The sequence below is a fragment of the Penicillium waksmanii genome, assembly GCF_028829765.1.
Source record: "Penicillium waksmanii strain IBT 27052 chromosome Unknown utg000004l:1.0-5674109.0:1.0-5678898.0, whole genome shotgun sequence".
NCBI lineage: Eukaryota > Fungi > Ascomycota > Eurotiomycetes > Eurotiales > Aspergillaceae > Penicillium > Penicillium waksmanii.
Genome location: NW_026643251.1, coordinates 196,185 through 222,820, shown reverse-complemented (window position 1 = coordinate 222,820; position 26,636 = coordinate 196,185). Strand labels below are relative to the sequence as shown.

General features: G+C 49.0%; 11 protein-coding genes across 11 annotated transcripts; 8 read left to right on the top strand and 3 right to left on the bottom strand.

Annotated features, from left to right (window-relative positions):
- Nucleotides 1–1,228: 1,228 nt before the first annotated feature.
- On the top strand, nt 1,229–2,625 carry N7481_002950 (alcohol dehydrogenase family protein; the record flags this gene model as incomplete). The annotated part of the gene is made up of 5 exons (XM_057262169.1): nt 1,229–1,359; nt 1,454–2,232; nt 2,330–2,381; nt 2,465–2,509; nt 2,568–2,625. The coding sequence occupies 5 exons, from the start codon at nt 1,229–1,231 to the stop codon at nt 2,623–2,625; spliced, it is 1,065 nt and encodes a 354-aa protein (XP_057123830.1).
- A 570-nt stretch (nt 2,626–3,195) lies between these two features.
- Nucleotides 3,196–3,976, top strand: N7481_002949 (putative GPI anchored protein; the record flags this gene model as incomplete). Its single annotated transcript, XM_057262168.1, has 3 exons — nt 3,196–3,318; nt 3,395–3,525; nt 3,607–3,976. The coding sequence occupies 3 exons, from the start codon at nt 3,196–3,198 to the stop codon at nt 3,974–3,976; spliced, it is 624 nt and encodes a 207-aa protein (XP_057123829.1).
- Nucleotides 3,977–4,783: 807 nt separating this feature from the next.
- N7481_002948 (uncharacterized protein) lies at nt 4,784–5,671 on the bottom strand (the record flags this gene model as incomplete). The annotated part of the gene is made up of 1 exon (XM_057262167.1): nt 4,784–5,671. One exon carries the CDS (start codon nt 5,669–5,671, stop codon nt 4,784–4,786), a length of 888 nt encoding a protein of 295 aa, XP_057123828.1.
- Nucleotides 5,672–6,681: 1,010 nt separating this feature from the next.
- N7481_002947 (uncharacterized protein) lies at nt 6,682–6,951 on the bottom strand (the record flags this gene model as incomplete). The annotated part of the gene is made up of 2 exons (XM_057262166.1): nt 6,682–6,797; nt 6,825–6,951. The coding sequence occupies 2 exons, from the start codon at nt 6,949–6,951 to the stop codon at nt 6,682–6,684; spliced, it is 243 nt and encodes an 80-aa protein (XP_057123827.1).
- Nucleotides 6,952–7,733: 782 nt separating this feature from the next.
- On the top strand, nt 7,734–8,302 carry N7481_002946 (uncharacterized protein; the record flags this gene model as incomplete). Its single annotated transcript, XM_057262165.1, has 3 exons — nt 7,734–8,095; nt 8,161–8,228; nt 8,292–8,302. The coding sequence occupies 3 exons, from the start codon at nt 7,734–7,736 to the stop codon at nt 8,300–8,302; spliced, it is 441 nt and encodes a 146-aa protein (XP_057123826.1).
- A 1,031-nt stretch (nt 8,303–9,333) lies between these two features.
- Nucleotides 9,334–11,569, top strand: N7481_002945 (glycoside hydrolase family 71 protein; the record flags this gene model as incomplete). Its single annotated transcript, XM_057262164.1, has 6 exons — nt 9,334–9,468; nt 9,542–10,073; nt 10,144–10,369; nt 10,424–10,881; nt 10,940–11,361; nt 11,429–11,569. 6 exons carry the CDS (start codon nt 9,334–9,336, stop codon nt 11,567–11,569), a joined length of 1,914 nt encoding a protein of 637 aa, XP_057123825.1.
- A 441-nt stretch (nt 11,570–12,010) lies between these two features.
- On the top strand, nt 12,011–12,874 carry N7481_002944 (sulfotransferase family protein; the record flags this gene model as incomplete). The annotated part of the gene is made up of 1 exon (XM_057262163.1): nt 12,011–12,874. The coding sequence occupies one exon, from the start codon at nt 12,011–12,013 to the stop codon at nt 12,872–12,874; it is 864 nt and encodes a 287-aa protein (XP_057123824.1).
- Nucleotides 12,875–16,189: 3,315 nt separating this feature from the next.
- On the top strand, nt 16,190–17,126 carry N7481_002943 (uncharacterized protein; the record flags this gene model as incomplete). The annotated part of the gene is made up of 2 exons (XM_057262162.1): nt 16,190–16,800; nt 16,838–17,126. The coding sequence occupies 2 exons, from the start codon at nt 16,190–16,192 to the stop codon at nt 17,124–17,126; spliced, it is 900 nt and encodes a 299-aa protein (XP_057123823.1).
- Nucleotides 17,127–18,299: 1,173 nt separating this feature from the next.
- On the bottom strand, nt 18,300–19,664 carry N7481_002942 (Major facilitator superfamily domain general substrate transporter; the record flags this gene model as incomplete). The annotated part of the gene is made up of 1 exon (XM_057262161.1): nt 18,300–19,664. One exon carries the CDS (start codon nt 19,662–19,664, stop codon nt 18,300–18,302), a length of 1,365 nt encoding a protein of 454 aa, XP_057123822.1.
- A 3,377-nt stretch (nt 19,665–23,041) lies between these two features.
- Nucleotides 23,042–24,660, top strand: N7481_002941 (sugar porter family MFS transporter; the record flags this gene model as incomplete). The annotated part of the gene is made up of 2 exons (XM_057262160.1): nt 23,042–24,178; nt 24,250–24,660. 2 exons carry the CDS (start codon nt 23,042–23,044, stop codon nt 24,658–24,660), a joined length of 1,548 nt encoding a protein of 515 aa, XP_057123821.1.
- A 1,377-nt stretch (nt 24,661–26,037) lies between these two features.
- N7481_002940 (uncharacterized protein) lies at nt 26,038–26,349 on the top strand (the record flags this gene model as incomplete). Its single annotated transcript, XM_057262159.1, has 1 exon — nt 26,038–26,349. The coding sequence occupies one exon, from the start codon at nt 26,038–26,040 to the stop codon at nt 26,347–26,349; it is 312 nt and encodes a 103-aa protein (XP_057123820.1).
- Nucleotides 26,350–26,636: the final 287 nt, after the last annotated feature.

Here is a 26,636-nt window from a genome sequence, read left to right as displayed (position 1 = left end):
ATGCCAAAGCTTGCAAACCTTGGACATCCATGGGGTGCAACCCCCCTAGTCTAGCGGGGTGCTGGTGCTTCCTCCCTCCAATCCTAGCGAGGGGTGGCGGTCGGGCAGTGACCTCTCAAAGCTTCTCAGGTTTCGGATTTAAGAAGCCCGAGGGGATCATCTAGAAGGTATGCCGGGGTTGAGGAAGAGGAAGAGGACATTCCTGATTGCCTTTTGTACAGCACAACGCTATAAACAAAGTCCCTTGCGCATATACTACTAGTACGAAGTTGACCTATACAACAGGATACTGTTCATTCTGTTTGTACTATTTATCTCAGCAATCCCCAGGCTGACTAGAGTGCAGAGATCATGCAACCCTGTATTTCCCGTTTCCCTTTTGGGTACTTCCTTCGGCCTTCCAGTTGAATTTGATTCGGAGAGCCTTGCGATATTTATCCGAACCCGTTTGAGTAACAAGTGGGTCAAATGAGACGCGCACTTCTGTTGAATGTTGGATGAAGTGTTACAAGCATGACTCAAACTGCCCCTGATCATTGTGGACACACCATCAGTGGCGTCTCGGTTACATCGCCAATCGGACTCAAGCCTTGGTCACTTCTGTCGAACTCTAGCCCAAGGATCTAATCTGGTATATACTACTAGTATTAGATGGTAAACTGGGCAGTTTGACTACAACAGATAAAGGGTACAGCGGTGGAAGATGGGTACTTGATAGTTCTTTGACCGGGTTGAGTCAAGATGCCCACATGCCAAAGGAGTACCTGTGCAGACTGGACTCTGGAGAGGTTCTACAAGGAGCATCTGAGGGTAAATTCAAAACTCTAACTAGACTGCCCCATCGCATTATTAGCTCGCTCTTATCTGTTGGATCTTCATCTGTTCCACATTTGTATACTCCTTCCACCTGCCTGGCACTGTGTACCGACCACAAATCCACCCACCCCACTCCCCGACGATCAGGAAAGCCTTTTAGAATATCACTAGAATGTATTCTCTACTCGTATTATCTTGCTCATACCCCTACAACTCAAAATCATATCTATCAAGCACTGTCGACAAGGGAACCAAGAAGTGAGCTATACAGCCGAATGCAAGACCGACGACAGCCGAGGTCCCGCCGATGTGATTCTGGGGAAGTACAAAAGTGTGGGGAAATTCGACCCCTCCTCAACAACTTCACATCATCAACATCGATCGACTTGGAGCTTTATTTGCATCCAGAACCATGTCCACCACCATGCAGGCTGTTGTCTTCAAAGGACCGCTTCAGGTCGCCCTGGAACAGCGCCCTCGACCTCAGATTCAAGCGCCGACCGATGTGATTCTGAAAGTGAGGTACACCGCACTCTGCGGCAGGTAAGCATTTCTATTTCCGCGATCTTCACACCCATCTTGACTTTACCTTGTTGTGTTTTTGAGATCTCTGCTGTACGCTGCTAATCATCTTCAGTGAACTGCACGTCTTCCGTGGCCATCAACCATCGGGAACGGGCTTCATCATGGGCCACGAGTTCACAGGCGAAGTTGTCGAAACCGGTGCAGATATCCAATCCTTCAAGCCGGGTGATCTCGTCGTCTCACCTTTCACCGTCAGCTGCGGCAAATGTTTCTATTGCGAGAGCGGGTTCTCCTCCCGATGCGCCAACGGCCTGCTATACGGCAGCCCTGTTCTGGATGGCGGCCAGGCAGAGTATGTTCGAATCCCGCTCGCCGAGTCGACTCTGTTCCAGGCCCCCGCGGCAATCGATGAGAAGAAGTTAGTGCTCATGGCCGATATCTTTCCGACCGGGTACTTTGCGGCGAGTAATGGGTTCCGCTCGCTAGAGCCCAAGGCGATCCAGAATAGTACGGTACTTTTGTTTGGATGTGGTCCGGTCGGAATTTGTGCCCTTGTGAGTGCGCTGGAGTATCGTCCCAAGCACTTGATCGCGATCGACAGCATCCCCTCTCGTCTACAGTTAGCGGAGAGTCTTGGTGCGGAGCCGTGGAACTTTGCAGAGGATGAGGCCGGGCTGAGAGAGCGAGTCAAGACCATCACGGAGGGCCGGGGTGCCGATGTGGTGATCGAGGTGGTTGGTCATAGCAGTGCTCTCCGGATGGGATTTGAACTGCTTCGTCCGTGGGGAGTCTTGTCGAGTGTGGGTGTGCATAATGGCGAGATTCCCTGGACGGGCAATGAGGCATATGGCAAGAATCTGCGGATCCAGATGGGACGCTGTCCTGTTCGCAGTAAGTGTAACTTTTTTCTTTTCTTTTCATCATTCAAATCCGAGTCTTGGTTACTCGAGCTTCCTTTGCCAGTCTGGATGAAGGCTAACCTCGGCAGGCATCTTTGGGGAAGCGATGGAGCTGTTGGTGAAGAAGCAAGAGACATTGAAGTAAGTGATCAACTTTTCCCCTCTCTCTAAACCTGATAATATTACCACCGTCGTTCCGATTCCGAGTCTCACAAGGTCCCCAGTTTCATGGCCGAGGATATTCGCCCGCTTTCTCAGGCAGTACAGGCGTAAGTGATAGTGCCACCTACGATTTGCCCGAGAGTGCTATTAACCATGGAGATGCAGATATGATGATTTTAATCAGATGAAAAGCCAGAAGATTGTCTTTGAAGCAGATAAGTAGGGAGTATGGGTACATAGCACAGCATGAGTTCAGCGTTGTTCCAAGGTGAGGGCGTTGAAGAAATGAAGTATTTTCAGAGTGGACGATCTCTTAACATTTGGTGCCTTGATGACAGCGGTAGGATTCGGACCTGCGATTAGAACCGTCCCATTCTAAACGCCAGTGGTGCATTACCCGTTCTTTGATGTAGGAAATGTAGTGATTGTATATCATAACTACTAACTATACGGACTACTATACCTACTACCTATATCTACACTCTTTGGCTGCCACTGTGAGTCCTACTACTACTACTACTACTACTACTACTACTACTACTACTACTACTACTACTACTACTACTGCTGCTGCTGTATTAGATAGTACTCAAATTCAAAGAATACTACTTGAAATAACACTGATACTCTCATATTCTTCACCTACTTCTGTTCGGAGTTCCCCCCCAACCAATCCCAATCGGCCGTTCAACTTCCGCGTGACTCCGCAGTTCTTGTTGTTTTCCCTCATTTTCCCTCTTTTCCTCTGAGGCTTCCCCTTTTTCCTCTCAATCTAACCCATCCAACTCCCACAATGGCAATCAAATCCCTTCTTCTTCTGGCAACGGCTGCCCTCGCGACTGCGGAATCTTCCGTGGTCTCGATGTTCATTCCCGACGTCGAGGGCACCGCCTTGGTCGCCTCAGTCATCGCCCAGGTTGGTTGAGACCCTGAGACCCGCTGATCGACACGACCTCCACTGACCATGAATTCCTTCTCTCGGTACGGATCAGACCGCTGGTACGACCACCTACAGCATCAATTGTCCGCCTGGGACTGATAGTAGCGACTGCGGCGTGTCGCCGGGTCTGTTCCTAACCTCCGGACCGAAGAAAGTGGAATATTCCATAAGCGAGGGAGATTTGTATTGACCCTTCCCCCTCTCCTCCTCTCCCCCTCAATTGATCGGAATAGTCGACTAATCTCCAATTCTCCCTTCAAATAGCTACGGTCGCATGGTCTGCTCCTTGGGAGGCACCACGACCGCTGTCTGTACGGATATTAACAGCGGCGCCGATGCCAACTTCCCCGGAACACACACAACCACCCTGGCGAGCAGCGATATCACTTCCCTCCCCGTGACCATCACCGCCGGCGCGACCACCGGTGCCGCCTCTGACACCTCCGCCTCCGCGTCTACCACTGAGTCCTCGACGACCGCTACTTCGGATACCACCGCTTCGCAGACATCGGCCTCGAGCTCAGGCGCGATGGCTTCGTCCACCAGCTCCAGTACCGGTGGCATGTCGCAAATTACCGGTGCACCGGTGCTCGCCCTGGGCGCTGCGGTCGCATTCATCGCAGGCGCATTGTAAAAGCATGTTGGTGGCAGAGCATCTTGCAAAGCAGCTTGCAGAACATATATTGGGGTCCATGTTGAATACTAATTATATGCATATACGATGAAATTTACACTAATCATTGATCGTTTGATATACATTGGACAGTAAACTTTCAGCAAACAGCTAATATTCCCTTGTATAGAGTGGAAGATGAGAATAGCCACATCGGCCCCAATCAGCTTTGAGGGCCGGTCCATATCAACATCAATTCTCACTGGACTTGGTGCAACACGATCATATTCACCGGCAGCCATGCTGCCCATCGCCGGGATCTGGCAATGAGATATCAAAGATACAGGCTCCATCTCCTCATCCGAGTTTCACACGCCCGTTGCTGAAATCCTGGGTATCACAACCTCCTATACCAACCCGGATTTCAGAAGGATAATCCGGAGACGCATGTCTATACCAAGACGTGAAGAACCCGTCTCAGCTGCTGAGGATCACTGGATATTGGTCTCAAGAACTCAATACCGAGACCGATGTCGCATACGCCGCCAACTTTCTGCCTCGGATGTTCGAGTTTGTGAGCCAAAAATCTCTCCAAAAGCTTGAGTTTGTGCCATGGGATGGTCAAAGTCACTGGCTTCGGTGCCGATGCCGGTCGACGGGGAGACCATCTATCTGAAGAGATCCATGAGCCGGTAGAAAGAAAGAACGATGTGAGATCGTGAAAAGTACATGAATTTGAAAGAACCTATCGTGGTATCTTGCTTATAACAGCAACGCAATGCTAAACTCTGGTTGCTTCCCTCCTCATGTGTGCTCTTGACTGCATAATCAAACCAACGATTCCTGCTGGTGATTGACAGCTGGCGCGACCACATTTTCCCTGGCCTCAGTACCTCCAACACCCGCCTGCGAGTTGTTGTTGGGTGTTGGGGATGGGTCCTGTGCAGTGCGAGGACGACTGTCGGAAAAGGGATTGTCTTTCAACATCACCGACGAGCTATCCGGCAACAGATTTGCGGTCGAGTTGGTCTTGGTATGGCTCAATGGCTCTGCGGAGGTTGCGGAAGCTTTCAGTAGCTCTCTCGCGGCGATTCGCTTTGACTTGGCTCGGTCCCGTGCACAATGAACGATGCTGATGCCGAGGAAGAGGGAGATCAGACTGACTGAAAAGGCGACCGCGGCGATATTCCCTTTTCGGTTCCACTCCTTCACTTCAGCACTAGTCGTGCTGGTACTGGTTGCAGTGCTGGTGGTTGTGCTTGCGGTGCTTGTTGTTGTTGTTGTTGAGCTGCTGGTGGAAGTGGTGGTGGATGTCGTGGAGGTAGAAGTGGAGGTGGAACTGATCGAGGTGGAACTGGTCGAGGTGGAAGTAGTTGAAGATGTGGTCGTCGAGTCTGAGGTTGTGGTTGAGGTGGTCGAAGAAGTAGAAGCGGTCGTGGTTTCTGAAGTGCTGGTCGTTGAAGTCGTCGTACTCTCCGTTGTTGATGTGGTTGAGTCGGTGGTTTCGGTCGTGGCACGAGCGAAGAGCCTCGCCTTCTCATCGTCCTCATGATCCCGAATCTCCAGTACTTGGGTTACCTCCGCACAGCTCTCGCTAGCAGAGATACTGTTGATAGTCTCGAGTGATGGTGCCAGATCGGATGGAGGATGGTTATAAGGTTGGCAAAATACCGGAACACATTGCGCAGCCAGAAGAAAGAGAATAGGTTTCTTCATTTTTAATCAAGTTGGAAGAAGGAATCTGTTATTGGGAGATAATATGAGGGGGAAAGGAGATGAATCAAGGGTTTATTGGACATTATCTAGTATTTGACGGCATGAAGGGGGAGGGGACGACGCGCCACCCTCGTCTATGCAAATGGTTCCACCGATTCTATTTTCTCCCTTCATGCCTGGCTAGATCGCTTCCAGTGCTTCCAGTGCTTGCGTTGATGGCCTGCTTAGCCACTGCAAAATCCGGATCGAAGCTCGGAATAAGGGCTATTTTTTGCCTGGCATCGTGGTGGAGGTGGGTTTAGTTCAATGGCACACGCACACGCCGCGCGGCGGATTCCCCACAGGGCTGAGGCGTTTCCTCTGCACCGCGTGGTTCCTGTCAAATTTTCTCTGAGCCTATCTCTAGAAGGCTCATCAGTATTTCTTATCGCGAGAAATCACCGAGTCGATCCTCATACTTTCCCTTCTGCACTGACCTTGAAGCACATTATGAAAACAAAGTTGGATAAAAGGAGCTGGATGACGCTTGTGATCCCTATTCTCGTTGGCCACTCCATTTTTCGCCTGGCTGATCACGAAAATCCATTTCTGCTAAATTCATTCCCGTCCATCCAACTAGCTTTGAGAGGCATTGCTGCTAGATTTCGCTAGTTTTCTGGGAAATGCGATCTGCTTGATGTCTCTCAGGCAAAAAGTCATACCCGCCCAGCCTGGAAAGCCCTCCAGGCAGTCCAACATAATCCATCTGTCTACTCCTCAACTCCTTGTCAATTGTAGAAATCAATCAAATATTTTTCCTTGTTTTTTTTTTCCATTTTTTTCAATCTTTTTATTTCAATTTCCGGGCGATCGTGGCGTCGACGTGATCTCGGGCTTCCGAGTTGAGGACCCACAAGTTGGCTCTCCACTCTAGTATGAATAACTAACTAGTTCAATTAGTTACTCTGTAGTGAATGTGCCAAGTGGTGTTTGTTTAGGGCGATTCTATTATTGTCGTTGCCACGTTGAAATCAATGTCCATCATATTCCCGATTCTCCATCATATGTGCCTTTTGGGTTTCACGCATGTTGCTACGAAAGTGCGCGCGACGAAGCGCGCCAGACCATCTTAGTGTGAAGTCTGCGCCTGTTGTGAGTCAATCGCATACCATACCATGAAGAATCATGTATGAGTACTTTGACCACTTCAATCCATCTGGGGTCTCTTCCCAAGCTTGAACCTCAAGCGAAACCCATTCGAGCCCCTCTGAGAAGAGCTTCTCCCTGCCGTCGCCAGTCATTAGGTTCTGTCCAATTCTGCCGATCAGTTGGTACTCGCTACTAAAATCCAAAACATCGAAACACTCAACTCTATGTTATATGACGCGCTGTGTGTACGTTGTTGACCGCTCTGGACGCCACACACTTTGATGGCAAAGATCGACACATTCGGATCTTGTTTTGGCTAGATCAGCCTCTCGATCGAGGAAAGATTGTAACCTTGGAAATCCGGGGTAGACCCTTCATTGGGCAGGTAATCTATTTTATCTTGACAATTTGCATACGTGACGCAATATAGCAGGGAGCGCCCTTGGGAATGGAAGGAAATGGAAAGGCATCACAGCACGGCAACAATGCTAAAATACGCGCTCAATTGAAATGGGATATTCAATTCGACCAGCATCTAGAAATTCAGTTATGAATCAACCTTGATTTGTTCTCAGCCCTTGGGCCGCCTTCATAAGGGAGGAGGGTGTGGCTAAAAGCGCCTACATGCCGTCGAGTTGAATGCGCATTGACGTCAGCCACTCAAACCCATTGGGCATGCAAGGATTTGACGACGTATAGCGATGCTCTGATCGACGTGGCTTTCTTGACGTCAGTAAGGTTGTACATGGAGAAATGACAACTCAAGGCAAACCCGCTCTATATAATGACCCTTGGCGACCATGTCGAGAATACTCCAAACTTGAAACCCCAAAGTACCGCTACTCGCAAATAGTTACCACCCATCATTGGACAATTCTCGCTAATTGAATCAAAAATCCTTTTTGTACCCACCTTCCATCAAAGCTCATCCATTATGCCGATCTTCCATCGCGACTCCATCGCGAGCTCATCTTCCTCGGGCCACAGCATCGAGGAGCCCCATCAGGCCCACCGCAGCAACTCACTGTTTGGGAGTCGTTCCACCCATTCCGCACACTCATCTAGATCTTCGAGGTCCTCAAGGTCCTCAAAATCTGGCGCATCGCATCATAGCCGTCGTCACCATAGTCTTTTCCAGCGTTCTCCCGAGGACCCGTCAATTCAAGCTGCCCGTGAGCAGGTTTTCCGCGCTGAAACTGCAGAGCGAGACGCAGATAAGGCGCTCATGGCATCTAAATTGGCTGTCAAGGAGGCTAGGGATCATGTAAAGAGCATTGAGCGTGAAGCTGCCGAAGAGTGAGTTATCGTAATTATTTTTGAAGTTCGAGATTGCAAAAGAATACTGACCAGAGAAACACAAGAGCACGGATGGCCAAGATCAAGCAGGACCAGGCCAAATCGATCTCGAAGAGAGCCAAGCCACTTGGACGTAAGAATTCATTCGCTCAAAGATTCACGATGAAACAGTTGAGGTTGACTAACTATCATACAGGTCATTATTAAGTCAGGTTACATACCAACCTTCTGGGTCTTTTTGTTCTCATATGATCGGTCTATTATGCCTCCTTTTGGAAAATTAGCCTTTCCACCAGAAGTTGTATTATACTTGCTAAGTTGCCACATTCGGGTGCTGTACGACTATCACTTGCCATGCCATTTTCGCTTTAATGGAATGTATTTTTATTTTATTGTATTATAATTTCTATTACTATTACTAAGATGCGAAATGAAATCTACCGACAACCTTTAGTCAAACCCTATGGTTACTATCTCTTCTCCACCCGCTTCTCCTACTAGTATTTTGCCCTTCCTCGTTCAATATGCTAAGATCATACTCAAAAATATGCTTCCCCCATTAAATCCATCATGATCATGGAATATTCTAGTCTGCACGTGGGTTACATTCGGAATGTTACTCCATAGCCGGGTGACAGGGCCAGGTTTTGAGGCCTGATGCATGCGACTTTTGTCGTTGCACAATCAAACCAATCATGCTGTCGTCGGAAGAATAGTGTCCACGGCTCATAATTGCTGTCCGACTAGCATGTTAGCCTCACGTATATACTGAACAATAACGGGGAACAGGTCTTGTGCCCTTGGCACTTGTCTGTATCTGGCCAATAGTGCGAACATGATACTGATATCTATGAGATGCACCATAGGGGTAGCAGAAGCTTCTTTCGATAGCTGCATGCGCTTCTCCTTTCTACATTCCATATTATAGTGGCTTTGATGCTTGTAACCTCTCGACGAGCGCGTGAACTCTGACATAGATTGCTCCAAGCTTTGAAGAACATCCAATAGCGCTTTGGAAGACTGTGATCAAGCCAAAGGTCGTCATATAGTATGCACGTCTTGAATGGAGTATCTTCCATATAGTTACACCCTGGTGATCATCTGCCATGATCTCCCATCATTTCTTCAGATACCCCATCCCTTTATTAACAGCTCCAATGACTACTTTATTCTGAAACCATGTCTCAGGCTCAAGCCGGAAAAGTTTACTATTTTTTGGAGCCGAAACTCAAATCAGTATGATCATAACGAATATTCTTGCAGTTATGGTGTCCTTTTTGGGCATCATAGCTCAGGCTGTGCCTCGTGTTTCGGGAGAAATCCGAGAGAGCAAGAGACAAGCCCCAAACCGTCTCGTCTTCGCGCATTTTATGGTACGTTTACAGTTGCTACGGAGCTTATGGTTCCTTTATTCAGACAGCCTTTTCCTGAAATATTGGCCTCTAGATTGGGATTACCAGTGACCGGCACAGTTCCTCTGATTATGACGATGATATGAAACGCGCTAGTGCGCTGGGTATAGATGCATTCGCATTAAATATCGGGGTGGATCCCTATACGGATCAGCAGTTGCAGCTTGCTTATGATTCAGCCGCGAGAAATTCAATGAAAGTATTCATATCATTTGATTTCAACTGGTGGAATACCGGACAGGCATTTGCCATAGGCCAAAAGATTGCACAATATGCCGACAAACCAGCACAACTAATGGTCGATAACAAAGTTTTTGTCTCGTCATTTGCAGGTGATGGGTTGAATGTAGGGTCCTTGCGCGACGCTGTTGGACGGCCAATATTCTTTGCACCAAACTTTCACCCGTCATATGGAACTGGTACATCTTCTGTTGACGGGCTACTCAATTGGATGGCATGGCCAAATAACGGCCAAAACAAGGCTCCTTCAGCGGGACAAAATGTCTCTGTCACAGATGGCGACAACGTATATGTGAATGCTCTCGCCGGAAAGGCTTACATTGCACGTGGGTTGCCTCAACCCCCTTTGCGATACTCGCATAACCTATCGTTAACAGATTTATTGGCATAATACAGCGGTTTCTCCATGGTTTTCGACCCACTTTGGCCCTGAAGTATCCTATAGCAAGAATTGGGTATTCCCATCCGATTTACTGTGGTATAATCGGTGGAATGAAATTCTCGAACTAGGGCCCCGCTTCATTGAAATCGTAACATGGAACGACTACGGCGAGTCACACTATATCGGGCCCTTAAAATCCATTCATACTGATGACGGGGCATCAAAATGGGTAAATGATATGTAAGACATGAAGAAATTCCTTGCCTACTATATGTACTTTGCTGATCTTGGCAGGCCACATGACGGGTGGCTAGACATCTCCAAGCCATATATTGCAGCCTTCAAGGACGGAGCAAAATCAGCTGCCAAATACATTACATCGGATGAGCTGGTTTACTGGTATCGACCAGCCCCACGTGATGTGAACTGTGATGCGACTGATACATGCATGGTTCCAGCAAACAATGGCAGCGGAAACTATTTCATGGGCAGACCAGACGGTTGGCAGTCTATGCAGGATGCTATATTCGTTGTATCCCTTCTCCAATCCCCTGCATCGGTGCAGGTTAACAGCGGGGGAACTCTCTATCAATATGATGCACCGGCTGGGGCATTTGCTCAGCAGGTTCCAATGCAAGTTGGGACTCCATCGTTCACTGTTCTTCGCAATGGAAACCAGGTCCTTTCTGGGACAAGTCTGAAACCAATAATTAACGGCTGCGTCTGTGAATTATACAACTTCAATGCATATGGTTTGATAGTTTCCTTCTGAACCCAATAGAAAACGACACTCTGCTAATTTTAGATTAGTTGGAACGCTGCCACTCGAGTTTAATGACCCTCTTCAGGCAGACGGATTGGCAGCTTTCAACCAAGGCCTTAAGGTTCAAACTTGCCAAGCTACTCCATCACTTGGTACAGTACCTCCAGAATCTACAGCTCCCACAAAGACATCTATAATAGGCTCTACTTCGCCGAGTTCCCCACCGACTACGACTCCTCCCACCAGCCTGCCTCCGACTCCACCTCCCACTCCGCCAATGGGCTGCCCAACAACCTGTCCTACAGCTGGTGGTGGATACACAATAACTTCCACCACTACCACCACACAGTTCAATACTGTAACAGTGACCCAAACTCTCCCATGTACTCCTACTGGGGGAGGTGGTGGCAGTGGCAGTGGCGGCGGTAGCGGTAATGTGTGTACTGGCGGAACTGGCCCAGGAAATTATGTTGGTCTTTGCAATTTCTGCTGTCGTTATGGATACTGCCCCCCCTGGACCTTGTACTTGCACACAGTATGGAGCGTCTATTCCCGCTCCTCCAAGTACCGGATGGCATGGCGCGCCCCTTTCAGGGGAAGATAGTTCATACTTGGGGCTTTGCAGTTTCGCTTGCGATCACGGATACTGTCCCTCGACGGCCTGCAGGATTGTCTAGAATTCGTTTGGTCTTTCAAACCACTCTAGATAAAGTCCACATAGTATGCAAGAGAATGTATATCGTTTCTTGAATTGGCGCGAAAAGATCAAGGGAATTCCAACACGAGTTATATTACTTTTTTCTTTAAAAAAAAAAATACAATTCTCTTTTGAATTCTGTCAACTTCAACTACCTAAAATGGTTCGAAAATCTTCAAGTTTTACCTTATGACAAGGCCAATTTCTACCTTTTTTACCCCGCGATCGCCAAGTCGCGGTCGTGGTCAAGCTATCATCAGTCCGGATGACACCTGTTGGACGCCTAATAATATACCGCTTATCCGTGTAGGCTGAATGCGACGCAAGACGGAATTAACGAGGCCCCGCTATAAATACAAGATCAACATGACAGCTTACTATTTCCCCACGCTGTCTTTGTATTTTCTTCATTTCATTTATCATGGTCCCAATTCCAGACTGGATCCTTCACTATATCTATGGGCTTCCATGTCCAACAACCGGTAAAAGAGATGAGAAGACACGCATGAAAGTACTGGCTGTCGGTATCTCACGGTCGGGAACCGAGTCCCTACGCGAAGCGCTCCATATTATCGGCTTCGAACATACTCACCATGGTTTCGACACGATTCTCCCACCGTCATCGTTGGAGACAATATACCGTCTTCTTCAAAAGAAATATAGCACATTCGAGAATGATAAGCAAACACAACAATTAAATGCGGAAGATTTCGATACGGTTCTAAGTGATTGCGTGGGTGTTAGCGACCTCTTTGCGGCGGAATTTGCAGTAGAGCTGATTACCGCATACCCGGATGCAAAAGTAATTCTCAACATCCGCAAAGATCTGGATGGCTGGTATTCCAGTATGGAGCAGACAATGGGTTATTTTGCTCGGAATCCGATCGATTGGGATTGGTGCAAAAGCTGGTTCAGCGCCGAGCTATTTTGGATCCGCCAAACAATGTCCCGGACGATGATGCCCCGGTTCTTTCGGGGAGGTTTTCATTCCAGTGGGAAATTGATTTACAAGGAGCATGTTGCCACGATACGAAGTTTGAATCTTCCAGAAGACAGATTGCTGGAATGGTCGGTAGAAGATGGCTGGGAACCCCTTTGCAAGTTTTTAGGCCGAGATGTTCCAACTACAATTTTTCCTAATGGTAACCCCCCGAAGGCCTGGGCAGACCGCATCGCAAATACGATGCAAAAGCATCACGAACAGGCAGTCAAGAATATGATTGCCTTCAGCTCGGCCGTATTTGTGGCGTCGGTTATGTTGTGTACTTACTTATCCATGCGTTAGCTAAAGACATGCAAAGATCCAACGATTAAGCTATGCAGGGGCTTGAACAACAGTATAGGCCAATGTATAGTTAGTAGCTATGCATGCAATAATGAAATCTTCAAATAATCAAGACTTCCAACTCCTCATTCTATGTATAAGCTGACAAACGAGAGAAGATACGGTAGATTTCATCATCGACACCTTTCCATCCCTAAGCAGGAGTAGGATTTCCTAGTCCTACTGAAATTCCAATTTCGAGATAGGCAAAACCTCTCAGACACCGATGGCTGTCAGTCCCATCGCATGGAAATATTGAATCAGGTTTTGCGTTATGTAGACTTCCTGCACCAGGCCCGTACAGTTATCTCAGGACCAGAAAATCGGTCCCATCGTAGGTCACTGTGGCGCTTGCTTTCAAGGGACTGTAGGCCGTGGAAATGTGGGACTCACTTCGGGAAAAGTGTGAAGTTGCTACCAATCACTCCATGCATTGCGGGGGTGAACGTATATCTCTTCCAGCCCTTTCGCGATCTTTCAACAAAGGCGACAAATTCGTCTCGGTTGGTGACACTAATCAGATCACTGCCCTTGCCAGTCGAGGATGGAAACTGGTTGGAATGAAGGGGAACATCGGGATGGAAAACTGTTTCTGCGAGAGTCAGATTTCCGCTCCAAATAATTTTCGAGCAGGAGAGTCAATTTTTTAAGACTTGAGAGATGCTAGCCAATCTTTTGAAGTTTGTATGAAAATCATCCACCTCGTTCCCCGTTTATAGCTACTATTTTCATCAGGCTAGTCACGGCGACAACAGTGAAATTTCACCCGAGGGCCCGAAACGCGTTAAATTATGAAGAACGATTCGGCAAAGTATAAGCCTGCTGTTCCTGCTTACAGAAATGGTTCATGGATAATGCCTCTCGACTTTTGGTTGGGCATCTTTGGAATTGGCCCCCAATTCCTCAGCATCCGCTCAGAAGTCAGCAAACAAGGCGCGCAGAATGTACCCTTTTAGGCTTAGTCTCCAAGGCTAACAAACGCCCAGTAATCCCCCCCAGCTCCAACGTTGTCATGCTGCCAAACACTCAACTTTTGGACTCTAGCTCTGGTAGCTACGAATCGCCCGTTGTATAAAAGGAAAATCGGGGGGGTTCCAGGCCTTCCCGAGCGCCGTGATCTTGAGCTCTCACTATCGACGACCCCCATTTGAATAATAATAAACTCCCAGCGTGATGGTAGGAGTGCCTGGTCGGTCAAAAGCATGCCGTACCTGCAGAAGACGGAAGAAAGGTGTAAGTTCCAGGTTATTCCCGAGTCCCACGATCTACGGATGAGCACGGAGAGTTCATAACTGACTAACCACATGACTAGTGCGACCTGCAGCAACCCACCTGTGGACAGTGCAGAAAGGCATGCATCAAGTGCGAGGGGTATAAGGACGGTCTGGAAATCTACCAATACCATGTGCCCAAGTCACATTCCCAGATATCGTCTTCTAAATCGCCATTAATATTTGAGAGGGCCGAAAAGGATATCCGATCTCTCCCCCCCTGCGCCGGGTAACGCTTTGTCCCTTTCCAAAAGTGCATGTCAATCGGGCCTAGAAGCAATATTCTGGAGCAACTATATGCCAAACGGCCACTCGTATCCACTGTTTAATGAAACGATTAGAGCCTTGGGTGGTTCCATCAGCGCGTTGCAAGAGCTTGTTCCCCAGAGCAACTTGCTGAAAATTGGACTCGGAGCCCTGGCATTGAGGTCTATTGCAAGCACAGAATCAGGTACGGAATGGATGGAAAGAGAAGCGCTTAGATTGTATACTCTTTCTCTCCAGAAAACAGGGGCAGCCTTAACAGCTCCCAGGACCAACGATCTTGAGTTGATTGGCGCAACCCGTGTATTGAGTTTCTATGAGGTATCCACATCATCATGCTTGAATATGCCACCTAGATTTGACTGACAAAATGCGGAGGATAGGCCTTGTATGGTGGGGAAACTGGAAATACCATGGCGCACTATCTCGGCTGGAAAGCTCATCACTCCGGGGATCTTGCAATTACCCTCTCCAAACACCCATTGTTCTTCGCCACTGGCCGAGCTCACAGGTTATTTGCTGATGGAAGGTTCAACCACGTATGAAATAACTCCTCTAGTTTGAATATGCTCTCAAACGCTAATTCCAAATTCACAAAGGCTGTCTGTGCGATACGTATCCGAAAGGCCTGTGCTCTCAGCAGCACCGATTGGATGACAATTCCTTGGATTCATCACCCAAAGACACCCAAAGATTTGCTCATAGATATTGCTGTGGAGCTTCCCGGTCTTTGTGAGGGCATCGATGATCTGATATTCCTGGGAAATTCTGCTGCTGCATCGAAATTGAGGGCTTTGCTTCGTAGTAGAGCTTTCCAAATGATTGCAAAAATAGCTATTTGGGACGCAACACTCTCCAAGTCCACGATCTTGTTAGATCCGGACGAGCCACTACCAGAGACTATCTCGAGCGAAGAGCTTGCAAATAGCCACCTTATGACTTTTTTCTGGGGTATCAGTCTCAACGTCTACGGCCAGATCCTCCCCATTCTGGACGAGGCTACCAAGGCATCTCAACTCAATCCAGATGCGTGTTGCCGTAATATTATTCGGTCTCTACCCTTGCTTCTTCATCCTTCAGTTGGTACATTTCGCCAGCACCTCGTTCCTTTCCCAGTGATAGCCTGTTGCGCATACCTAGCAGGTTGTAGATCACCTTCTATGCAGCCGGAACGAAAGCTTCTTGTCTCGTTTTTCCAGAGACCCGAATTTGCAGCGATGCGACCATTTATGTCGAGTATGAACTCACAAATCTCCTTGTTCACTAATACAACCTAATTCAATTCCTTTTTCAACATACAAAAAATATTGGAAAGTCCCGGTAGTCCAGCTAGGCAGCCACCCGCGTTTGTTTCTTCTGCAACACCCGTTGACATCACTAACCTCCAACTTCTCTTCTCACGCTCACCCTTCTCATCTCGCCCTCTCATCCTCGCTTTCCAAGGTTCTCATCCTCAAAATTCCTCTCACTCTCACTTTTCTTCTCCGGGCTTTACATTCGGCTCAGTCTGCAAAGGTAAGTCATTACGCCAACCTTTTGCCCCGGTGACAGCGCCAGAATATCCGTTCAGCACTCAGCTCACTTTCACCTCGTCTTTTCACTAGCAACCACGGCACCTCGCGGATTCTCAATATTTACACCTTGTCAGATCTCCAATCGGGTGCCCTGCCTGAAGATACAATCCGGTTGTGGCGTCTGTGGCAAGGATAAACCACTCCTGAGATGCTCCCGATGCAGAGTGATGGTTTACTGTGGCCGCGAGCATCAGGTTGAACACTTTCCCGAGCACAAATCCGCCCGCAAAGCTATCGAAAGGGCCCGAGCTTCCCTGGAAGAGCAAGAGCAGATTTTGCGTGATTCATCGAGCAGCGACCCCTTCATTCAGGGCAGTATCAACGAGTTCGGACCCGAGATGCGCTCTTATATACTCCATCGATGCGTGCTAGTGGGGATGATCAGTGGGATCAACACTCGGGAAGCCGTCGAAAAGCAGTTGCAGCATTCCATGGAGATGCTTCGCCTATCTCCGAACGACAACCTGGGTGAACGCAAGACTGTAGCTCCGATGATGATTCGCCTCAATCAGGACCGGGAATGCTATGCTTTTCTCAAGTCTTGGGTGCTGGTTTCCAATCACTCCTATGACAACTGGAGCAATCCTGGGTTGCCACACTTCGATGTCGAGAATGCTAACATATTCGAGCCCGTAAATATTTTTTTGGGCTTGAATATCGGGATCTCCCTAACCGTGCCTCTTTTTCTTCTGAAGCTGAAGACATTTCTCGATCTCAGCCTAGTGGAAGCTCAAAAGGGCGTTGCTCTGTCTACTGGTCCCGTCGGGAGTTCTCGAGAGTACGTCAACTCGCTCCAAAAGGCAGTTTACTCGCAGTCAAGCATTTCTATCGACCCCCAACTTCACCGATCAGACCACTCGCATTTCCATTCTTTCGGGGCTCCAAATTCAAGTGGACATGCTGTTCAACGAAGTCAGCAGGACACACGCCGACTTTTGGCCCGCTCTCCTCAATCCCCGAGAATTTCTTGAGCGCCCTTTCTTGATTACAAGTGGAGGAGAAGATGTCGTGGATGAGACGCAGGGAATTCTGAGTGCCTCATATGACGCTTGGCGTGACACGATCGGTGCAATCACCTTCGTTGAGGGGAAACTCAACCAGTGATGGTAGGATTCTGGACCACCATGCCGGGCAGACAAAGCGGCCAGGGGAAATAATTTCAAAGACGGATGGATGGATGGGACACACTGAGAGCTGGGATTAAGGCAATGGAGTCAGTGATGGTGAAAATCTAGGACGCAGCCACGGGAGGTGATCATCGAAAGGTCGACTGGAGGAGGAGGCACAAGGAGCTAGATGGATATGGTAAATCAGATCACCATGGACTGCTTTATTCAATGGCCTGAACAATGATAACATCATTCAAGTCATAAATTCGTAGAATAACAGTAACCTCTCCCTTCTTGTTGTAGTTATCAACCTGCCTGAGGCCTCATATTTTAAACCAACCAATGAAACTCGAAGTCGGAGAAGATCGGAGCGAGTGGAGTTTGCTGGGGCACATCGGGAAACGCACCGGTGGAATTGCCGAACGGATCAAATCAATTGGCAATAATTAAAATTAAATCCCTGCACTCCGTACTCCGAAAAGCACACTACGAGTGTTTACTCGGATCAGGCCCGTCGGTCGCAATTTCGACTCTGCGTCCAACTGCTGCCCACGGGGCCGTGGTCATTGATGTGACATGGCCCCCATTCTCACCCATTGATGTGGCAAGACCTAATTCGATGTTGCGCCGAATTTGGCCGGTTGTACTCGTATGGATTAGTAGGTATACTCCGAAGCGCAGAGCAGGATTGCTTATATGGAATACGGATGCCGAGTCAACACTTAATGGATGACGATTTCTAGCAGTTACTCCTCCGATGTAAAAGATACTTTTGTGAGAAGGCCTTTGGGCGTATAATAGTGTCGAGATGATACATCATGCAGGTGCACCGCCTGTTAGCACTCGGAAGAGCAACTATATCCCAAGGTTCCCATAAAGTTTGCTCTCTTGTACTTAGATGTGCTCGAGGTGCATGTCGGAATAACCGGTTTCCAAAAGCTACAGTCGTCCCATGATTTGTAGCGACGCGACCGAGTTCGACTCTCGCAAAAAACGCATCAATATGCCACATGGATGTACACGCACATGCTTTCTCCGACTATTGTACTCCGTATGATTCTCACCTACAGAGTGCATATACTACCTCATGTACGTGCCCGTGTCTTTCGATGGATCCCTATACTATCCACCCGCCCGACTTACCGGTGAGAAGCACAAGCCAATCGAATTAGATCTTGGCTTTAGCCACGGCCCCGGTCTTCAAAACCCGGGCCGTGACAAGAACTACAGCGCCTAGCAAGAATGTCAGGCTTCCCCAAATCTGCGCACCCATATAGCCATCGAACTTGGCAATGAGAGCGCCGCCGAGTGGAGGACCGGTGAGACAAGCGAAGCTAACAATCGTAAAGCCCATGCCAATACGAATGCCGATTTTGCTCAAGTCCGGGGTTAAGCTAGACAATGTCGAGGGCCAGAGGCCCTGCACCCCATTGGAGAAGATCCCGTAAAGCACGGCGAAAACATACAACCCGGGCGTCGAGTGTACGGCGGTCCAACAAAACATCATCAGACTAGCGCCGAGAGTCAATGGAATGATGGTGTTTAGGGGTCCAAATGATCGATCGGCCAGATAAGCGGGAATAAGGCGACCGACAATTCCAGACCCATTGGTCACAATGATGAGCGTATTCGAGTCTTCGTAACTGAGGCCAAGAACACTGCGTCCAAAGGCACCGATGTAATAGAACGCAAAATAAAGACCCCAGAAGTTCAGAAACATGCCGAGGCAGAATAAAACATACGTTGGTTCTCTGAAAGCCACCCAGTCCACTAAAGGACCCGATCTACGTGGTGGCAATCGCGGTTGCAACAGTGCCATGGCAGGGATGCTGGTGCCCAGCATGACGAACCCCAGTATTCGTACTGTCCACGCAAAGCCGATCGCAGGAATGAGCGTTTTGACTAGGCCGGGGAAGAGCATGCCTCCGGTCCCACTGCCCACGAGGACAAAGGCCAAGGCAAAGACCCTTCGGTCGGAGAAATATGTGGCGACCAGTCCCGTTACTGGACAGAACTGCAAGCCATTGCCCAGACCGGTGCACACACCTTGAGCGAGAAAGAGTTGCCAATACTCGGTGGCGAGTGAGGTCATAAACACTCCGACCAGCTGCAAGAGCACGCCGCTGTAGAAGGTTGTGCGAAAAAAGCCTGCGTCCAGGGCGCGACCGGAGAACGTGCCGACGAAAAAAATTAAAAACACTTGCACGGACCCTACCCAGGAGATGGCGGACGGGGAAACCCCGAGAGCCGACTGGTAATAGGCTTGGAAAACACCAAAGCTGGCAATATATCCCCATGTGTTGAAGGCCACGAGATGGCCCATCACGGCCTGCGTCCACGCCTTGAGGCCCCCATCAGGGGGTTCAAGGACGGGGGAAATGGGGCGGGGGCTGAGGGGTTCAACGGGGTTGATCAAGTTGACTGGGGGCGGGGGATCGGTCGGGACCCCAGAATCTATGTTCCTTTGCTGTGCCAAGGAGGACTGCTGTGAGGGAATGTCTGGCGAGAGAACAGACTTTCCATTGCTGTGCATGGTGGCTTTTTGGTATTTCTGTTATGAAATCGAGTCATTGAAGGCGTCAGAGTGAGTTTATTAGCTCTTTTGACTCATTCCAAAGCGAGTGCAGGACTTGGCAAAAACATGCCACGCCATGTTACTTTAAGGCTGCGGGTTATGCCCGCCAAAGCCACTGGCACATGCGAGAGGCAGGCACGAGTATCGATAGAAAGGCATCCTCGGCAATTGGTGTCGCTGTCACCTGAGACATCCAAGACTTACGGAGTAAATATTCAGCTCTCAATGATGGTAATTTGCAAAATCCCACTGTCCTCGGGACGGGTATTGTCGGGCATGGGAGACGGGCTTTCAGTCGAAGGAGCGCAGGATTATGTTTAGTGCGTATGCAAGGTGCAAAGCCACACAAGTTATTGTAATCCTGGAAGTGGTGCAAATTAGTTATGCCGTACTGCGTTCTCCTTAAACCAAACCCCCTGATCAATGAGGTGTATACTCGTACACAAGGGTTTGGGCTTCCACGACTTGTGTCTGGATGAAATACTCGTACTCTGTCAATTCGAAACGTTTCATTCCCCGACATTGAATGCCCCATCAGCCTCCGCTCGATATACTTTCTGCCTGTCCGCAGTGGAGCAGGCCATTTTTCCTGTAAACATTACCCCTGACGATCCGATCAATTAGCGAGACCAGTCAACCAGAAAAAGAAATAAACATGAGATTGTTGAATTGAGGAAAGATCAGCAAGGGCTAGAAGCATACTGTACGGAGTACGGCACAATGAAAATTGGCTCAATGCACGTCGCGGCTAGGTGGATAGTAGGACCCAGCGATCGCCACATGCCAGTGAGATGGTCGAAGGTGGACAGCTACTTTATCGATACGGAGTATGCTTATCGAGGATATGCAAGGTGGCAGTTAAATTAAGAAATGAGAAGCCTTGGATGTCTTGGCTGTTGGATTGGCAGGAGTGGCTAAGAGGGCTTGGAGGAGCTTGGAGGAGCTTGGTGTGTCTTGGTGAGTCTTGGTGATTTCTTGGAAAAATCTTGGAAAAATCTTGGGTATTGCTTGTTCTCAGGCTCGCAGTAAATATATATTTTGACTACTACTATGCTAGTACCACTCCCGCGGGTACCATCACTTCAGGTTCAAGTTTTCTGCCCACTCATGCGAGCAGTACTAGTATCCTCAATGATGAAATAAAAACTACCAGCTTCGATCACCCCAGGGTCCTTGCATGTCTAGATCTGCCGTCGACCTCTTTTAATTTAAGGTTATCTGGTTATCTGGTGGTGGTGGCGTGCCCGCCAGGGGAGGACCGTCGGCACGTGACTTTGCCATGCGGCCACTACCATTCTGCCGGGCGGTCAAGAACGGGTGGCGCAATTTAAAAACCCTTAAAATCGTCCGTTTTGGGCGGAGGCTGCCCCGCTTCGGGCTAGTTCCGTTTCTTGCCTTCCGTTTTCGGTTCTCTCCCGTCCGTTTTGGGTTTTAATGCCAGGCCGATTTTTCTTACGTTTGCTATTGGAGCTTGATTTTTCTTGGTTTGCTTGGTTTTTTTACTATGTATTTCTCACTGTGATTCTATGGCCTGATCAGATTTCTTTTTCCCGATTGGCGCCAGGCAGGCATCGATGGAGTAATGGAACACGAGTACGGAGACTCTGTTCGGAGTATGTACGAGTACTGCTCCATCTTAAATTGAGAGTAGGGCTGCGCTCGGTCTTGGTTCCACGGGGTAGAATTGAATTGAAATTGGAAGTGGAAGTGGAAAGGGAAAGGTTAATTAAGGCCTTGATTCGAACCTCGAACCGACACACTGTAGTCTACTCGTATGTGGGGAGATCCTTTGTCCCTCTCTGGACTTACCTATTCCGATCTCCTTTGTGGAGTGGGAGATGGACCTTTGAGCAGTGACGTAGGGGGGCTACCACGGCCACAACTACTATGTACTCGTACGGAATCTGCGCGGCAACATCGGAGATTATCTGGAGGGCGGGATGAGGAGAGCTAAAATAATCCGCATTGGTACCGATGATGGCTTGGTTGGAGGAAGGCCACCACTGAGAGACTGAGAGAACAACCCGCCTTTGTCCCCGCGGGGAGTTTGCCGCTAAACCATCACTACGATTGGCTCTCGGTCAACCGAGGTGGTGGGCCACGGTCTCAAGAAGTGCAACCTATCCGACCGTCGGCTTCGGCGTCAGCGTTCAACCAGGCAGGTCGGGGGCCAAGACGGGGGAAAGCAAAGAGGCAACTGAGGCGAGTTTCATGATTAATATCCAACGGTATGATTCGGCCTGGCCCCGGTTCGCTTCACCAAGGTAGGCTCTACTCGGAGGACGCTGACTGGCTTCAGAAGAAGACTTTTTAGCCCCTTGGCCCACCAGTCTCTTCCAGTCTTTCCCCGTTTTTCCCCGTGGAGGGTCGGGCGAGATTCCTTTTCCGGCAGCCGAAAAGATGATCCTCCACCCGCTCCAGGAAGTGATCCACCCCCACGAGGCGAGGGCGACGAGTAGCAGGGGGAGGAGAGCAAATGATGATGTTCATTGCCATGATCGTTCTGTTCGATTATTAGTTAGTTTGGATAAGAATGGATCTTCTACTACTTTTCTTCACTGCCGGCATTCGGTATTCATGCTGAAAATGTATTGCAAAGTTGCTTAATTGTACAGAGTAAACCCAAGCTTCGCCAACCCTAAACCGCTGCGAACGGGTGGCGCTCTCATTCTCTTAGCGGAGCTTCTTTACCCTTGGCCCTTGGCAACGGGCCAATTTTCGGCCCCGACATCGTAATTCTCGACGCTGACAACTCTCCATATGGTCTACACTTTTTTTTTTTGGTTTTTGATTTTTGATTTTGAATTTTCCCCTTTCTCCTCCCCCCTTGGTTTGGTCTGCTCCCGGCCGCCACATTTTTGGTGGCGTCCGCAACCGAAGGAGAGAACCGAAATCGAAAAATGGAAAATGGAAAAAGGAAAGAAAAAAAGGGAAAAAAAGTAAGCATCCAGTCGCATGAGACGGGGCGCTTGGCCCTCTCGGGAGCCCGCGAGACTTGCCCCCTCCCTACGTCGTTAGTCCACTCATGTCCACTCACAAGGCCTTAGTCTCCACGGCGGGTCGCGAGACTTGCCTGGGGCGCCCAAGCCGCCGTCGTCATGTTCAAACTTTTCTCCCCCTTGGCGCACCCAATCGATGGAGACGCGTGGGGCCGGGCCCTGACGCCCGCAGACGAGTGAGGAGGCAGACGCAGGCCGCATACATCTGAAAAAGGTACAAAAGCGTCGCCCATCCCCCCCCAGAGTCCGTGCCGTTTTCCTGTCGTCTCAGTCCCTCCTTTCCCTCCCTCATTCAGTAAGGTCGAGGTCACTTCCGAAGAAAGGAAATCACTCAAGATGTGGACAACCACTTCTGGCCTTCGAGGCAAGAAGCTCCACTATGCTATCACCTTCACTTCCGTCGTCGGTTTCTCTCTGTTCGGTTATGATCAGGGTCTGATGTCCGGTATTCTGCAAGGTTCATCCTTCATCGGCGAATTCCCTGTTCTCAATAAAGACCTGCCTGGCCACTCCGCAGAGCATGTCTCTGTTCTGCAGGGTGCTGTTACTGCCTGTTACGAGCTGGGCTGTTTCTTCGGCGCTATCTTCACCCTCATCTTCGGTCAACGTACTGGTCGCACCCCCATCCTGGTTGCGGGTGGTATGCTGATGGTTCTCGGCACTGTCCTCTCCACTGCTGCCTTTGGTGAGTCTTGGGGCCTGGGTCAGTTTGTCATTGGTCGTGTTATCTCTGGTCTTGGAAACGGTATGGATACCGCCACTATCCCCGTGTGGCAATCTGAGTGCTCCAAGGCCCACAACCGTGGTTTCCTCGTCTGCTTCGAGGGTGCTATTATCGCTGTCGGTACCTTCATTGCCTACTGGCTCGATTTCGGCTTGTCCTACGTCGACTCCTCCGTTCAATGGCGATTCCCTGTTGCCTTCCAGATCCTGTTCGCCATTATGGTTACCGTTGGTGCTCTTATGCTGCCTGAGTCCCCTCGCTGGTTCATTATGCAGGGCAAGGATGAAGAGGCTCTCCAGGTCATGGCTCAGCTTAACGACAGCTCCCCTGACGCTGAGGATGTGCTCCGCGATTTCAACCTGATGAAGGCTGATATGAAGGCTTCTGAGTCTCAACAGGCCTCCAGCTGGAAGGTTCTCTTCACCACTGGCAAGACCCAAGAGTTCCAGCGTATGATGATCGGTTGCTCTGGCCAATTCTTCCAGCAGTTTACCGGCTGTAACGCTGCTATCTACTACTCAACCCTCCTTTTCGAGAACAACCTTCACATGGAGCACAAGATGGCTCTTATTATTGGTGGTGTTTTTGCTACTGTTTACGCCCTTGCCACTATTCCTTCCTTCTTTATGGTTGAGAGAGTTGGTCGCCGTAACCTCTTCCTCATCGGCTTTGCTGGCCAGGGTCTTTCTTTCATTATCACTATGGCCTGCCTGATCGATGAGAACGCTCAGAACGCCAAGGGTGCCGCTGTCGGTATCTTCCTGTTTATCGTCTTCTTCGCTTTTACTACGCTTCCTCTGCCCTGGATCTACCCCCGGAGATCAACCCTCTCCGCACTCGTACCATGGCTGCCTCCGCCTCTACCTGCACCAACTGGATCACCAACTTCGCTGTTGTCATGTTCACTCCTGTCTTCTCCTCCCAGAGTCCTTGGGGTATCTATCTCTTCTTTGCTCTGGTCAACTTTGTCGGCATTCCCTTCGCCTATTTCTTCTACGTTGAGACCGCTGGTCGTGACCTGGAGGAGGTCGATGTCATCTTCGCCAAGGCTCACATTGAGAAGAAGTGGCCCTTCAAGGTTGCCCAGGAGCTGCCCAAGCTCTCCATTGAGCAGATCTCTGAAATGCAGCGCGAGCTGGGTCTGACTTTTGCGGACCATGCCGCTGATGCTGAGAAGGTTGAGATTGGAAGCAGCGGCGAGAGCGAGGACAACAAGCACGCCTCCGATTAAATGTGTTAATAATAGAGAAGTGGTTGTGTATAGAGGGGATAGAAGTTGTGAAAGATGCGGTTAGGCGGTGCCGACCCATCTGCCTCTGAAACATTGAGGTTCGTTGGGACTTTGGATAAGTCCCTTCAATGATATTATTATACCATTATGTTTATATTCTCAATGAACTGTTTCATTTCTTATGAATTTTATTGCCCTTCAATATGTAGACTTCTGTAGGTTTCGATTTGTTCCCCAGCAACACACCCCGTGCCCTGAATGCGTACGCCCGTAGAGCGAAGCACGATCGAAGACTAGCATCATCGACCCATCGACAGCGATCCGTAATACCCACACTAATCACGGAAATGTCTTTTGTGTTATGTATCTATAGATGTGGATGAAAGGTCAGCCGAAAAGGCCTCAAAGAGGTGTTCGGGTCTTCTTCACCTAGGGATACACAATGAGCAAGAAGGCATGAATCATTAGGAAAAGGTGATGGAGAAAGATACAATTGTGCGAGGACTCCTTAGTTATATGAAAGCCCGCATGTTGAAATCAGGTTAATGGGCTGACGGATCCACAGACATTCTGTCCTGCACGATCTAAAATCCCATGTAAACTGGCTGCCTGTGCATATAACGATGCTCAAGGGAATGACCCAGCAAGTTCGCACCGTACTTTCTGTAAACAAGCAGTTTCAATTGCTCCAAATTGGCCAGTCTTCTCACATTCCACAGTGAAGTATTGTTTGCGAGTCTAGTCTCACCCAAGGCATTAGGTCAATTGTTGCTGTCATGAGTGGCGAGCCTCGAATCTTGTGGCTGACTGTTGAGTAAATTTATGACATGCATAGATGAGATTGACGCGTACGACCCGGCGGTCTAGTCATCGGATACAAGGCAGCCGTATGTTTGTGCAGGGTTGTGCTCTGTACTGTAGTCAATCAGGAGTCACCAAGCTCACAGGTGAGTGGTCATACATATTATTAAAACTTGAGGCTTGCCCGATGATGTTATTCATCGGGCAGTGCGGGATCCATCCCGCAGATCTTACCATTTGAAAGCATCACATCGCCATCGCCCCACCCTGCGAAATGCACCGCCTGGCAGACTGACGATTCACACGCCAGATACATTGATGTGCGATTTCTATTTCTGTCGCGGCGATCAGGCTACAATTTTCAAGTCAGGGTCCCAACCATGTCATAGTATCCACATTAATTGTGTCACCAAGCCGATGAGATCTATAAAGATGCTACATATTTCCTTCATCGCTACTAGTGTATATCAAGTTACTATTCACCCCCCCTTCAAATCAAATTGTCACACACAACCATTTTCGAAGCTCCGAAACAACTTGTCAAAATAAAATATGCATTTCACCACTTTCATCTCCATGGGCCTTCTCGGTTCCGCATTCGCCTTGCCAGCTCAAAATTCCGGTACAAGCTGGGCCCCGTCCTCCACCTTTTCAGCAATCCCGACTTCGGTATCGGCAAACTACGCTAGTTATACCCCCGCTCCATCCGTACAGGCAGCCGAGTCAAAATACCTCGCGGACTACTCCAGTTACCTCCAAGCCACTGGAACCGCACAGGCTAGCTTGTATAAACAGCTGAACCCGGACCTTCAAGTCATTCAGAGCGCCCAAGCTGAAGCCTGGTCCTCATCCGTCCCCCAGGCCACCGGCCCTGCCAAGCGCGATTGAAAGCAAATCGGCATGCCGGTCGAGACAACCACACAGGGTCGGCCAACTTCACGGTCAATCCCGCTTTTCATTTCATCTAAATTTTAATCAACATTTTGGGGTCGGCATGGAATAGAATGGAACGAATCGACAATCCGGGGATTGGTTGAAGAAGTAGATCGCAAGATCGGAGTACTGGAGTAATTTAGAAATCTTGATTTATATGAATATATTTATGCTTTCTCTTGATTAAAAACGAGAAAAAGTTGAAAAAGTCGATAGCGTTTGTAAACGAAGTCGACGTAGTA